This window comes from Pan paniscus, chromosome 13 (genome assembly GCF_029289425.2).
Source record: "Pan paniscus chromosome 13, NHGRI_mPanPan1-v2.0_pri, whole genome shotgun sequence".
NCBI lineage: Eukaryota > Metazoa > Chordata > Mammalia > Primates > Hominidae > Pan > Pan paniscus.
This window is the reverse complement of record NC_073262.2, coordinates 81,335,859-81,350,865: the sequence shown is the minus strand read 5'-3', so window position 1 is coordinate 81,350,865 and position 15,007 is coordinate 81,335,859. Positions and strand designations below refer to the sequence as shown.

Sequence of the window (15,007 nt, the reverse complement as noted above, 5' to 3'; positions counted from 1 at the left end):
AATCTAGTCTAAGACATAGTCTTTAACAGTTATTTCTGTCTAAAGTCTAAATTTCATGATTCTCATATCTAGGATTGTAGAAAGAAATCTAGGAAAGGACAAGATCTCATAGATGTAAATCTGGAGGATCTTGGCTAGGAATTGATATTTTGTTTATAGGACTTAGTCTGACTTTCTCTGTACAAAATTATATAGATAACATAAACATGTCATGTGCAATTAGCAACTATTTTTCAAAAATATTTATTTCATTTTCAGATCATGTTTCAACCTTCTGAATCTCTGAAATTAAGTGAAATCTCAGAATTTAGGAGTAACAACATTCATTTCCTAATTGATTATACACATTTTCCAAAGACACCCTCAAACTGTATTGAGAAAAATTTTGGCTATGATAATAGCATCTGCTTTCAGCTGTTGGTGCCCATTTGTAGTTGCTGAAACACAAATATATGACATTCGATTTACATAAGCATGTCAACTTTTCTGACTTACCTTACAATGAATATCAGTGACTGGTTGTATTTTAAATGGTTTTCAAATTAAAGGGCCAGCTGAAAGTACTAATTATTTTTTAAATAATTGATATTTTTAATATAATTCTTTAGTAAATAGAGCTCACCAGAGTACTGTGATTTCTAAGACTTTATGGTACTGTTATACATATAAGACCCTCCCCTCCAGCCTCTTCTAGAAAGCACTCCTGCCATCTACACACATACTTTGTTTGTGCCCATATGTACTTAGCAGACCTCTGAACTCTAAAATTTTTCTTTTTGAAATTTAGAAGTGCAGATTTCCTATTGAGTTTGAAATTATTTTACAGGAAAAGTTATACATATTAGATAAACAATTATAGATCCTGAATAGCAAAAATTATTTTACTGAGGCAAGAAAGAATTTCACAGAGGAATAAGTTGTAGAGTACAATCAAGTTTCTGTTCCCTAACACTTTTAAAATTTAATTTGACTTTGGGTCATCAGCTCTCTTTAGTATGTTCTTTATATAAATATTTTAAGGACTCACAATAATTTCTTTACACTTTGCTACATTCAACCAGCATGAATACACTTAAGAATTGGGATACTTTTTTGTTAGTGATGCAAAGAAGAGTGCATTTCTTCTCATTTTGGATTTTTGAACTTTTCTTGCTATTTTATAACTGGGTACAAAGATGGAGATTTTAAGTATGTGAGGTAAAAGCAAATAAAAGAAATTCCTCTCTATATAATCTAACTTTGAACCCTCTTTGTACTTAAACAGCTGAACCAATTCAGTTTACAAAGCGCATACAGAACATCGTGGTGAGTGAGCATCAGTCTGCCACCTTTGAGTGTGAAGTGTCCTTTGATGATGCCATTGTAACATGGTACAAAGGACCAACAGAACTGACAGAGAGCCAGAAATACAACTTCAGGAATGATGGCCGCTGCCATTATATGACCATCCACAATGTGACCCCAGACGATGAAGGTGATTTCATTGACAGTTTTCCAGTGAATGTATAATTTAAGCCTCATCTGTTTTCTGTATTTCTACCCTGTATGCGCTCATGCTCTCATTCTATCTAGAATGCTTTTTTAGAAAAGACAAGTGTAAATAAACACATACGTATATTGAAGTAAAGAATTGTTATTTGCAACATATCAGAAAACAAAAGTTGGATGATTTTTCACCCTAGGTGTCTACTCAGTCATCGCTCGGCTGGAGCCAAGAGGTGAAGCAAGAAGCACGGCAGAACTGTACCTAACGACGAAAGGTGAGGTAGCACCATCAGAAAGCCACCCTGCCATCTTCGAAACACATAGCCTACCTATACCATTCTGAACACAAAAATATCATTTTTTTTTTTATTTTGCAGAAATCAAGCTTGAGCTGAAGCCTCCTGGTAAGTTGTTTTCTAAAAATCAATCCTTGCTTACAATAAATTTGGCATAATTTTGTAAATCACAGAAGCCAAACTAAAATGTATAAGATATCTTTCTCTTTTGGGTAAAATATTTTTCAATAAAACTGTTATGCAGTAGAATTACTTTCAGTCAAATAATAAAATGTTAAACCTTGTGAGTTTGGCAAATTAGAGATAATAAGGTCTCACTCAGCTGATGCTAGAATCATGTTAAATAGAATAGCCACAGAATGAAACAAATTTTGACAGTGAACAAAACTTACCTGCGTGGTTGCATACAAAAGAATACTAATATTATTTTGTCTGTATATTAGATTCTGCCATTAGATATGCCTGACATATCTCGGGATCTAATAAATCAAACACATCTTAGTTTTCTAATAAATAGCTTGTTCTCAGTCTCTCTATGCTTATTACATGTCCCTTTCCAGATATTCCTGACTCCAGAGTTCCAATTCCAACGATGCCTATCAGAGCAGTGCCACCAGAAGGTAAGACCCAGAACCTCAACATCTGAGCTTGGAGCAGCAATATTATAGCACTAGGAATCTGTACGAAATTTTATACCAGCGCCCAAACTGCAGCAGAGTCAGAACAAACCTTTCTATGTCATATTCTTCAGTGAGCAATTAGAAATTAAAGTAAAAAAAAAAAAGTAGTTCCAGTTATAAATAAATGCTACTTTTATTTGTTCTGACTGATGAATTCGTACTATAATACCTATGAAGTACTGAAAGAAATGCATGAGACTTTTCATTATATTTTACGCAAAAGAAGAAACTAAAACATGTTACTAACGGCATTTATTTTCTTCAGAAATCCCTCCTGTGGTTGCTCCTCCTATCCCCCTTTTGCTACCAACACCCGAAGAAAAGAAACCACCACCAAAACGTATTGAAGGTATTATACCTCATCTACCTAGATGTCGAAATAAGAATTTCACTCTGCTGACCCGAAAAATGTTGCTTAATGCAACACATTGGCCCTCTAGTGGTCAAGAGGTGGAATTGCCTTTCAAAATGTAAATTACTTTCTCAAAGTATTAGCTAACTAAATGTGTAAGTTACGTGCTTAAAACTCTGAGAATCATCAAACAAAATACTATTTTGGTATTAAAATATTTTATTTTAATGAAATTACTGAAACATTAATAGAGAACTAATTTAATGTTTCATATTTTCCTAACTACTATGTATAACAAAAAGAATAATGGAACCAATTTCTAGTGCAGCTTATAGAAATAAACCATAGTAGTTTACAGCCAAATTGCAAATTATAGCTTGTGGCTTTTCTCAATTTATAGTATTAACTACTCTTAAAAATTTACTATTTTGTCACATAAAATATGATTTAGAATACTTATGAAATATTTGACTTCTTTTGTACCTAAGGCATGATCTCACCAATAAAGAGAGATCTTAAGTGTTCCAAGGAATTGCTCCTCTCAAATACTCAGTAGACAAGTTGTACTATTTGTGTCCCAAAGCTTCTCAACTAAATTAGACAACAGATTTCCTGGGACTTTCTGGAGTTATAGGGAGTTCAGAAATGCTGTCAGAATTCTCCCAGCATGGTCAGAAAAAAATCTGTATGTCAAAATCACATTTTTCTATAGCTAAGTCACTACTACTGTATTAGATTCAAGGGGTGGAAATGGTAGGCCCTTAACACTCGCTATAATTGGCATTAAACGTTTGACCTATTTTTCAGCCAGCCTTAGAGGAAATTCAGTTAGAAACTTCCAATTTTGTGACTAATGCAACCTCATTAACAAAGAGAAGCATTTTTATGATTCATACGAACATAAGCATTTTATCTAGCTGTGAGAACAGAGAGGAACAAGAATCAACAATCATAAATTGGATTTCCATTTCTATTTCTGTTGTCAAAAATAATAACTTATGTTAATGAATGATTTGTTCTTTGACTGGTAGTATCAACATGGCTAAGTTTGGTACTCACTGTGAAACTTGAGAAGTTAAATAATGTTTTAAAAATTAAAAAAGAGGCCTGGCGCGGTGGCTCACGCTTGTAATCCCAGCACTTTGGGAGGCCGAGGTGGGCGGATCACGAGGTCAGGAGATCGAGACCACGATGAAACCGCGTCTCTACTAAAAATACAAAAAATCAGCCGGGCGTGATGGTGGGCACCTGTAGTCCCAGCTACTCAGAGAGGCTGAGGCAGGAGAATGGCGTGAACCCGGGAGGCGGAGCTTGCAATGAGCCGAGATCGAGCCACTGCACTCCAGCCTGGGTGACAGAGTGAGATTCCGTCTCAAAAAAAAAAAAAAAAAAAAATTAAAAAAGAGTGTTATTTATTCATGAATACTAAAGGTCATAATCAAGTATGATTAGGAACCGTGGTTAAGGTATAACAGCTGCACAACAAAGGACTTTAAACCCACTTGTTACTCTTCCTCCTAACATATTTGTGTTCGTCCCTAAGGATGAAACAAGGATGAAAATGTGTACTTTACTATTTATGATATCACTTAGATTCACACTCCATGTTCTGAAAACTTTAACTCTCAGCAGACATAAAATCAGTGAAGATGTAAGATCACAGTACATTTTCTATATCCCTCCAAAACAATTTTTTTTGCATCTAGTCCTAGATCTTTCCAAAACAAATATCAGAATCTCGCTACTATCAACATATGGAAAAATAAAATATTTCAATAAAATTCCTAGTTTCCTGAAAGCATTTTAGTTACTTACACCAGAAATTTTTTTTTTTCTAGTTACCAAAAAGGCTGTGAAGAAAGATGCCAAAAAAGTTGTTGCAAAGCCCAAAGAGATGACACCACGTGAAGGTATTATAATTAATCAAAAAGCAGTCTTAACACTTTTTTCTTGGCCAAAACTTTTAAATTCTAAATAGTGGAGGGTGAAGGAAGGGTAAGAGTTTGCAATCACAAAATGGTACCTCTCCCTTCACTCACTTTCGCCCTCTTCTTTGACTCAGTCCTCACTCTCTCAACTCCTTTTTTCCCCCTTTTCTCTTTCCTGTCCTCCTGAGCCCCTGCGAACCAATGACAACACCAGTGTATTCTGGTTATTTCTGGATGAAAATTTAAAGAAGGTCTTGCCCAGAAATCCAACAGCTATTCATTTTTTTTCTTTTTTATTTTATTGTAAATTGACTATTTACTATTGTGTATATATTTATGGGGTACAAAGTGATGTTATGATCTGTGAATACAATATGGAATAATTAAATCAAGCCAATTAACATATCCATCACCTCAAATACTTAACATTTTTGTGGTGAGAATATTTGAAATTTACTCTTAGCGATTTTGAAATGTACAGTACACTATTATTAACTATATTCACCACTCTGTGCAACAGATCTCAAGAAAAGCCATGTTTCTTCTGTCTAACTAAGATTTTGTACCCTTTGACCAACATTTCCCCATTCCCTCAAATCCCCAGCCTCTGTAACCATCATTCTACTCTTTATGAATTCAACTTTTTTAGTTCCACATCTAAGTGAGAACTTACAGTCTTTGTCTTTCTGTGCCTGGCTTATTTCACTTAGCATAATCTCCAGTTCTATCCATGTTGTCACAAATGACAAAATTCCCTTTTTTTATAAGGCTGAATAGTATTCCATTGTGTATGTATATACCACCTTTTCCTTATGTATTCATCCATTGATGGACACTTAGGGTGTTTCCATAACTTGGTCTTTGTGAATAATGCTGCAATGAACATGGAAGTACCCAACAGCTGGTCTTGATAAAGTCACATCAATGTAAGATCAAGGGTTGGTGCTAATTTTAAGAGGTTGCTGCAACCCACCTCAGTATCTTTCCTGATTTAGGTGATCTAAATATCAATATTTGAAGAAAAAATACTTTATGAAGGAGGATCAATTCAAATCACTTTAACTTTCAATATATCCTCGAAGATTTTTAGGAAAACAGTTGGATAGCTAAATTTAAACAAATAGTTTTAACTCATTTGACTAAGATTAGAGTACAGCAACCTCCATAAAGAAGGAAAATATGGAAACACAAGGCATCATTCATCATTCATACTTTTCTGAGTGGTCATTTGTGAAACATCACGGAATAAGAGGACACTCAAAAAGCATGGATATTTCATGAACTTTATAGTTAATAATTGAAAAAGTCTAATGTGTTATTTTTAGCATTGGACATATTAAATATTCTCTTCATGCTTAATGTTAACTTATTAGAAATCAATCTAAACTAGAACCAATTTAAATGATCTTAAATCAATCTAAACTAGAATCAAACTTTGGCCTTTTGCATGTTTGATTTTTGTTAATATGGCCTTGCATAGCATTTCTAATGAGCTAGATCTGGAAATTATAAAAGCATTATTATGATTCCTGGAAGGGCTGGTGTATGAGTAGTAGTCATAGCTCCTACAAACAACTAACAATGATGTGGAGGATTAGTAAACATTAATAATAATGTAATCTAAAAATAAACATACATTTTTATGTTTTTAAACTCCCAGAGATTGTCAAGAAGCCTCCACCTCCTACTACCTTAATTCCAGCAAAAGGTAAATAAAGATAAATTATTTTTATTCTGTTTATTCCTGAGATTTGCACTTCTGCTAACTATTCTTATTTTAAATATTAGGCTTCCAACTTATTGAAAGTTGTGGAGTCTCCTCTGCTGTGTTAAATTTAGCATTAGAAATGATGGCTATTTCATATTGCCCCTTTCCCCGGAAAACAAACCCAGGCAGATGTTTATGCTGCCTCTGTGCAATGGTCTCAGAGAAAGAAGAAGTGAGGGCTAGAAAGGAAGGGCCATTCCTTATTTTTTTATTGTAGTTAACACAAATGTTAAGAGTCATATAAATAATGAGAGCCCTTAAGAACTTTAAAAATCTGTTATCTAAAAGTACCTAATTAACTGGGTTACATAATTTTAAATGTTGTTTTTATGAAACTGACTAAGGGATCATATGCAATAGTCAAAAACCTAGGTTTAAAATTAGAAATGTTTTTGAAATAATAATCAGAACTTTTTAAAAAGGTTAACTGTATAAATATGAAACATAAATTCCATAAACTTATCGAATATTAAAACTATTCCACTGGAAGAAACTAGGGGTTCTGCAAACTGGAGCTCTCATGGAATAATAGAAGGTATGTCCATTTGATAATATTTATTGAATCCATTTTTTCATACTGGAAAAATCCTTAAATCAAGAGTAGAATGCATCTTGATACTCTACTATGTTCCATAGTCAAAAATTTAAATGGAACCAATACAAAAAAAAAATTATCAATAAAATAGATCTGAAATACTGATGTTGTTTAACTAGGTAGATTTTTGTTTAGTGAAGCAGTTGGATGGATAGAATTAATATGCTAATAGTATCTTTATCTATTTTAGCTCCTGAAATCATTGATGTATCCTCTAAAGCGGAAGAAGTAAAAATAATGACTATAACCAGAAAGAAAGAGGTTCAGAAAGAAAAAGAAGCTGTGTATGAGAAAAAGCAAGCAGTCCACAAGGAGAAGAGAGTCTTCATTGAATCTTTCGAAGAACCTTATGACGAACTGGAGGTAGAACCATACACAGAGCCATTTGAACAACCTTATTATGAAGAACCAGATGAAGACTATGAAGAGATTAAGGTAGAAGCTAAAAGAGAAGTTCACGAGGAATGGGAAGAAGATTTTGAAGAAGGGCAAGAATACTATGAAAGGGAAGAAGGCTATGACGAAGGGGAGGAAGAGTGGGAAGAGGCTTACCAAGAAAGGGAAGTAATTCAAGTTCAAAAGGAGGTCTATGAAGGTATGTATAAACTGAATGACTTGTTTCCCTCTTTTCTTCATTTTTGCTCAGTTCATTAAATTTTCAATGCTATGAACCTGATTTGCAGTTTATGTGAAATAGTTAAAATGATCTTAGATTTTTTTAAGGTTAGAAATCTTTTAAAAGTTATTTTCCTCAGAGTTACTTTCATGCTTTGACATTACAAGCTAAATCATTTAGTCTTATTACTAACACTAAATTCCAAGTGCTAATTTCTAATGCAGAAGTTCAAGTTTTACTTTTACTGCCTTGTTGCATCTCTGCTTGATCCTGCTTCAAATCCTAGCACTAAGAATTGTGTTGGTAATAACGATCCCAAATACAATACTTCACACGATTATATATTATCCTTACCTTATCTCATTTGCAATTAACAACCTAAGAGAACTTACCTATTTAAGCATCCCTTCTTATTCCTGTGTTTTTATTTCAGAATCACATGAGAGAAAAGTCCCAGCCAAAGTACCTGAAAAGAAAGCACCACCACCTCCTAAAGGTAAGTAATTAGAAATATTTAAATAGACTAGAGCATCAACATCATTATCATGGCTTGTTTGGCAGCGATGTATAAATCAGCAGTTCAATCCAATAGGCACAACTTCTTCTCTAAGCTTTATTGTGAATGATTTTTTTTCTTAAAATTTCTATCTAATTGATTTCATTAAAAAATCAAAAGATGATAAAAATTGTAATGGTAAACTTAAATATAACCAAAATATGTTAAGTACAGAAACTTGTACCCAGAGTTCAAAGTTGTGCATAAAGCTCAAAGAAAAAAAACCGAACTCATCTCTCTCTTTAAAAAATGATACATGTATCTGCATATACACATATAGGTGTGTATAAACACATATACACAGAGAGAGAGAGAGAGAGAATTTTAATAGGAATTCTAAAAGTACTGCAATTTCTCTAAAATGCTTGCAGTTATAAAGAAGCCAGTAATTGAAAAAATTGAAAAGACTTCTCGAAGAATGGAGGAAGAAAAAGTTCAAGTCACCAAAGGTATTATTTAAAACATTCCTAGCACCCATGTACACAAGTAATATGTTTACTGAGCTATACTCACGTTAGTTATTTATATAATCAAATACTTTTAAATTTTGTGCAAAGCAATATTCTTCAAAATACAAATATATTTGTACATATTTTTAAAGTACCTGAAGTTTCAAAGAAGATTGTTCCACAAAAACCTTCCCGGACTCCAGTACAGGAAGAAGTTATTGAAGTGAAAGGTATACATCTTTGTGTTTCAGCTACAAGTTCAAAATTTTTTTATTTATGTGTATGGACATGTGTACATATATTGCTAAGTAACTCACAAATCTGAAACGACCAAAAAAAGCACATTTTTACATAATACAAATTTTACGTTGAGTTGCACATATGTTTAATTTAAATAATAACATTATCTACTTTGTTTCTAGTTCTGCTTAAAAATTACATTTTTTTATTATAAGGAAGGTTTGTGTTTAATTAGTAGTTTGCTAACTTCACTATGCAATGCATTCCATTGCATATAATATTCCCTATCCTCTTATTTATAGAAATAGACCCTAACAGATTTGGAAAAGCACAACATTGTGTGTGAAGAAGTTGTGTCTATTTGATTCTCATTTAAGAATGTTTGATGAAGGCTGCATGCATTGTTTGTCCCTATAGATCAAAACATGATTTGTTTTCTTGTCAATACTGAATTTGTTCTCAAGCTACCATATTAACCCACTCATTCTGTGTCTAAATACTTGAGTATAAAATCCATGTGTTTGATCTGATGTCTTGTACTAAAAAAAAGGAATACTAATGTGAAATACTCTCTTTAAAGTACCAGCCGTGCATACAAAGAAGATGGTTATTTCAGAAGAAAAGATGTTCTTTGCTTCTCACACAGAGGAGGAGGTGTCAGTCACAGGTATAAGGCAAACTGGAATGTGGGGGCTCAAATGGAAGGGTTTTAGGCAGATTTTTATCCCTCTTGTTGTCTAATTTGTGATCGTGTAGACATTTCTGTCTCCTTGTAAATTCTCTGTCATCTTTTTCATTTCATGTTTGTCTCTGTTTTCATTTTTATTTTAATGTTCTTTGTAAATTACAATTACCACCCACAACATGGCATATCAGTAATTAAAATGTACATTTTTTTAAGTCCCCGAGGTACAAAAGGAAATTGTTACTGAAGAGAAAATTCACGTTGCCGTTTCCAAAAGGGTTGAACCACCACCTAAAGGTATTAGTAATTCATTCTAAGTTTAAACTCTTTTAATAAAAATTAGTACAAATTCCATAGTAAAACATTTATGTTAGTATTAAATAATAGATTTAGTCACAGTGTGCATACCTATAGCCACTATGTACAAAGGATGTGATGGGGGACGGGAAGAACCATGAGGAAGGCACAGGGGGAAAAAAGTGAAAATTACTGGAGGCTCCGTTCCCTGCTTCAGAGAGTTTGCAATCTCGTAACCTGTTACTTGGAAATACAGTGTCCTGGAGCCAGTTCATGCTAGCTCACCAGAGCCTATGGTTACATTTTCAGGAATTTTGCCAGCCAGTAGTTTAACACCACCATTATGAAAAATTAGATTATGTAAACTTACAGTCCAATAAAGTATATTTTTAAATATTAATAAATACTCAAAACTCCTATTTTACTGCATTTTGTTCTTATCTGTGTTTCTGAGATTGTTTCCATCTTTGTGTCTGTGTGGTGGAAATACCGTATAATGTACTACTGCACATCTCTTTCCAACTCCAGGACAATGACATCACCTTGACAGCCAGGGTGGGAGGGAGTGTTTATACCACCTTGGAAATCGGAAATCTGCAAGCACTATATAGATCAAGGCTCCACCCCCTCCATCCCACCCAAATTGTTAAACATTTAAGACACAAAAAAATCTAATGCAATTGTATTTATGAAACTGCTTTATAAAAGTAAAGGTTACAAAAAAAAAAAACTAACTTCATAGTTATCGATGTTCATAAAAAGCTGGTTTCTGAGGAACTGACACAGGCACCTCCGAGGGAGGATTGCTCCTACCTGTTCCTGACAAAGTAGAGGCTTCTGCAGTTAAAGGTGACAGCAGTCACATTTTCTAATTAGCCATTCAGCCATCTCCATTTACTCTCATTTCTAAAGCATAATTTTCTTGCATTCAGTTGGTATAAAAAGGGAATCTCTATTTAATTCTAAGTCTTACAACAACATATGCCTTGTCAAATGCACACTTTCTCAAAAATGGCACTTTTCTTTTAAAGTCCCTGAGCTACCTGAGAAACCAGCTCCAGAAGAAGTGGCCCCTGTTCCTATCCCTAAAAAAGTGGAGCCCCCAGCACCGAAAGGTAGAATAATATTTGTGAAAAAAATAATTCTTAGCATCCATCTTGTATCTTTTTCTATAAGATCTGTGTATTAACAAAATAGCATCTGTAAACCATCTATAATATATTTAATTCTGTGTATATTGATTTCATTTATTTGTGGTAATATGTTATACAAGTATTGGTAACATTTCTAAACTCCAGATCATGCTAACTGGGTCTTTGTCTGCTTGTGTAATGTATGTAATGTCTATATGGTGTTGAGGTATTTAGCTTTCATTTCTATCACAAGTAGGCATATTTAAATTACTCCCTAATTCTCACACTGTTAGTGAAGATTTATGCTTTGACGTAATCTTAGATGTCTCAGAAGGCGACTAGAATATTCCACATTATTTCAACAATTGTATCTTTAAAGTTCCTGAGGTTCCCAAGAAACCCGTGCCAGAGGAGAAAAAGCCAGTTCCTGTGCCTAAGAAGGAACCTGCTGCTCCCCTAAAAGGTACACCAGAGCCAATGATGGGGAGACTCTTTGCTCCAAGTGCCAGCCTTTTGCTTTCTACGATCTTCATATGTACTATGCTGCCTTTGTCTTTTGTCTCTTTTACATTCTCCTTGTGTTTTTACTGTTTGTCAGCTTCCGTGCCATGCTCTTGACATACTTTATTTATTATACTGAATATTCCTAAGACATCACCAAAAAGTGTTGTTAAAGGAAGTAACTATGTCAAACTGCTATCTTACATTTTTAATATCTTCCCTCTTTTAGAGAAAGAGGAAATGTTTGTGAAACTTGTTTTCTACTGACATGTTTCTAGGAAAAAACCTTTCATCCTTCATAAATGTAACTTTTTCTTAATAAAAGCAGTTTCATGCATTATGAAGAGGTGGAAACAGGCAATGACAACTGGAGAGTGTCTGGCAGAACTGAATGTTAATTACATAAAGACGTACATAGTACCACGCTTCTTAAAAGTCAATAGTGGCGAGTCTTCAATAGTGGGGAACATACAGATTTTTTGAAGTTTACTTTCACCATTTTCTTGAGACCTTAACTGAGCTTCAGTATTTGCCATAAATGTTTCCGTTATCTAATTAGCTAGACAAATTACCTTTCACAGAGGTATGTTTGAATGAAAATGTGCTGCTGTGGTATGTTTGAATGAAAATGTGCTGCTGTGGTATATCACAAATCCCTTGCTTTGGTTTGTTTGGGATTTTCTTGGCGATAAAAGGGCACTATCTTATTGAAGCACTGAAGCTACAATTGCACACATCCATTCAGTTATAGAGAGACTCAGCAAGAATTCAACATTATCCAATTTAGGAGAAACCAGACCTAACTAAAATAGTACATTTTGAATACTGTTCCCTTGGCCTGACTTTGCAGTGTTTCCATTTTCTTCCTGAATCAAATATGCTTCTCTCTTTCTCAAACTCTTGGCTCTTTCAAAATTCTTTTGATTATCTAACCATTAAATACAAAGGTCATGTTAGTAAAACCAATACTAATACTAAAGCTACTTGAGACAGATCGTCTTAGATAAATTAAATCCATTGTTATTATGTACTACATTTCCCAATACAAAGCATAAAGAAGCTTTTCTATATACTATCTGAACATTCTTGACTGTTTGTGTAATCACTAATTTGTTTTCAGCAAAGTCATATATGTCTTCTAAAGGAGACACAGAGGCATCTCTCATTTACTCATAAAAACAAATACACATAGTATAATAGCACATATATATATATAAACACTGCATGTATATATAGCATAACATATACATATATAAATGAACAGCTATATAATTGCACCAAAATATTACAAATGCACGTGCAGAGGTGCAGGGATTCACAAAAGCTGCCAATATTGTATTTAAAATGAGAACAATTATTGCCAATAATGCATGCTGTTAAAATTCATCTTCCAATTAAAAAGTCAACATTATCCATTCTTAGAATAGATAAATCAAATACACTGTAAACATTTTTTAGGTTGAAAACCCTGTTCAAAACTCTAGAGCCGCTTAGGAAAAAAAAGCACAAATACACATACCCACAAAATTCTGCACACAAAGCTCTGTAAAGTCATTAACACACGGGTATCAGATTGAGAGACCTACTCTAGAGTGTTTCCTGAGTTTCGAATTCACTACAGGCACACCCCCCAAAAATGAGAGGAGAAATGTGGGGAAGAGAAGTAAGTTACACATATTCAACTATTCTAAGACTTCTTAGTCTTAGTCTAAAATAGTCTTAGATAAACTAAAGCCATTGTTATTAAGTACTCCATTTCTCAATACAAAGCATAAAGAAGTTTTCTATATGTCATATCCACATTCTTGATTGTTTGTGTCATCACTAATTTGTTTTTAGCAAGGTCATACAATATATAAAGGATGAATTCTGTGCACAACTTTGTTACATAACTCATTTTTGCCTAAATGCCTCTAAAACATTATTTGTGATATTTATCACATTGTGATCCTTGGAATAGTATAGTTAGTTTAATTTTCTGGATAATTTTGCTGATGCATAGATAATCTATAACAACATTAATGTACTACATAAAGATTTGTGCATGTGCCTATGTTCTTTCATAAAAGTGATATATGTCTGAACTAACACTGTGTTTCAAAAACTTTAAGTCCCAGAGGTGCCAAAGAAACCTGTCCCTGAAGAAAAGATTCCCGTTCCTGTTGCAAAGAAAAAGGAAGCTCCCCCAGCTAAAGGTACAGTGGCTTTCGACGTAAAGCCCTATCTTTTATCTTTGATACAAAATATGTTGTGTTTAATTATCTGTTCATTGAGTTAATTTAATTCTAAATGAATGTTTTGTGGTGAGAACTGAACAAAAGTGTCTGTCCACCCGTCTGCTTTCTTAAAAAAAATAACTGTGCATAGCTACCTTAGAAAATATAAAGTCAATTCTAAAAATGTCTCTTCAAGTTCCTGAAGTACAGAAGAGAGTTGTGACAGAAGAAAAAATAACCATTGTAACTCAAAGAGAGGAATCTCCACCACCAGCAGGTACTTAATCCCATCTCCATGAAATAACCTTGTCTTTCCTTCAAGCTTCTTTAATTGCATGTCTTCTTTAATTGCCACTTCTATGTTGCTCATTTATTTGGCCTTTTTGACAAATTTTAAAATTCAATACTATCCTTTAAGTGCCAGAAATACCAAAGAAGAAAGTTCCTGAAGAAAGAAAACCTGTTCCTCGGAAGGAGGAAGAAGTTCCACCACCACCAAAAGGTATTGTTTCTCCATCTTCCCAAGAACTGTCTTTATGTTCCAGTGATTTTGTTAGTTTTGTGATATGAGTGCACTGTGGGTGTATTTCTTTGTTTTTCATTGGGCTTCAATGAGATCACATCAAATTTCTAAAAGTGCATAATATCTCTAAAGTGCCAGCTCTGCCTAAGAAACCTGTCCCAGAGGAGAAAGTTGCAGTGCCAGTTCCTGTCGCTAAGAAAGCTCCTCCTCCCCGAGGTAGGATTTGCCTCAATCCTCTGACAAAAAAAAAAAAAAAAAAAAAAAAAATCTTCGAGTGTGTTAAATTCTTGCTTTTTCCATCTGGTCTGTGCTTATACTGATCCATTGTCTCACTTGCAGTGAAACTTTTGTGTTTATGTCCTTGTGATATGTAACTTGTTTTCCCATTTTGCTAGTCAAAGTGGTGTACTGTGCAACTCTTCCCCAAATTCTAGAAAGTGAGAATTGTTAAAATTCTTGATTTTAAACTTCAACTTTAACACTTTCTTAAAGCTGAAGTCTCTAAGAAAACTGTTGTAGAAGAAAAAAGATTTGTTGCTGAAGAAAAACTATCCTTCGCAGTTCCTCAAAGAGTGGAAGTCACGCGGCACGAAGGTATATAATCGGAAGTCAGGGGATAAATGAGTTTGTGTGTGTTTCCTCAAAGTCTCTTCTTCTTCCACATGTGATTGTTTACTTTAGAACATG

General features: G+C 33.9%; 1 protein-coding gene across 1 annotated transcript in view; it reads left to right on the top strand.

The window, feature by feature from the left end:
* TTN (titin) overlaps positions 1-15,007 on the top strand; it is a 280,746-nt gene that overhangs the window by 102,050 nt on the left and 163,689 nt on the right. Inside the window, exons 104-123 of the mRNA XM_063595464.1 lie at positions 1,265-1,474; positions 1,683-1,760; positions 1,863-1,889; positions 2,342-2,401; positions 2,727-2,810; positions 4,652-4,723; positions 6,402-6,449; positions 7,295-7,699; positions 8,154-8,216; positions 8,648-8,725; positions 8,878-8,955; positions 9,546-9,632; positions 9,867-9,947; positions 10,979-11,062; positions 11,460-11,543; positions 13,693-13,776; positions 13,994-14,074; positions 14,216-14,299; positions 14,453-14,536; positions 14,813-14,914. Coding sequence (XP_063451534.1) covers positions 1,265-1,474; positions 1,683-1,760; positions 1,863-1,889; positions 2,342-2,401; positions 2,727-2,810; positions 4,652-4,723; positions 6,402-6,449; positions 7,295-7,699; positions 8,154-8,216; positions 8,648-8,725; positions 8,878-8,955; positions 9,546-9,632; positions 9,867-9,947; positions 10,979-11,062; positions 11,460-11,543; positions 13,693-13,776; positions 13,994-14,074; positions 14,216-14,299; positions 14,453-14,536; positions 14,813-14,914 — 1,974 coding nt within the window. The remainder of the gene's footprint in view (positions 1-1,264; positions 1,475-1,682; positions 1,761-1,862; positions 1,890-2,341; positions 2,402-2,726; positions 2,811-4,651; positions 4,724-6,401; positions 6,450-7,294; positions 7,700-8,153; positions 8,217-8,647; positions 8,726-8,877; positions 8,956-9,545; positions 9,633-9,866; positions 9,948-10,978; positions 11,063-11,459; positions 11,544-13,692; positions 13,777-13,993; positions 14,075-14,215; positions 14,300-14,452; positions 14,537-14,812; positions 14,915-15,007) is intronic.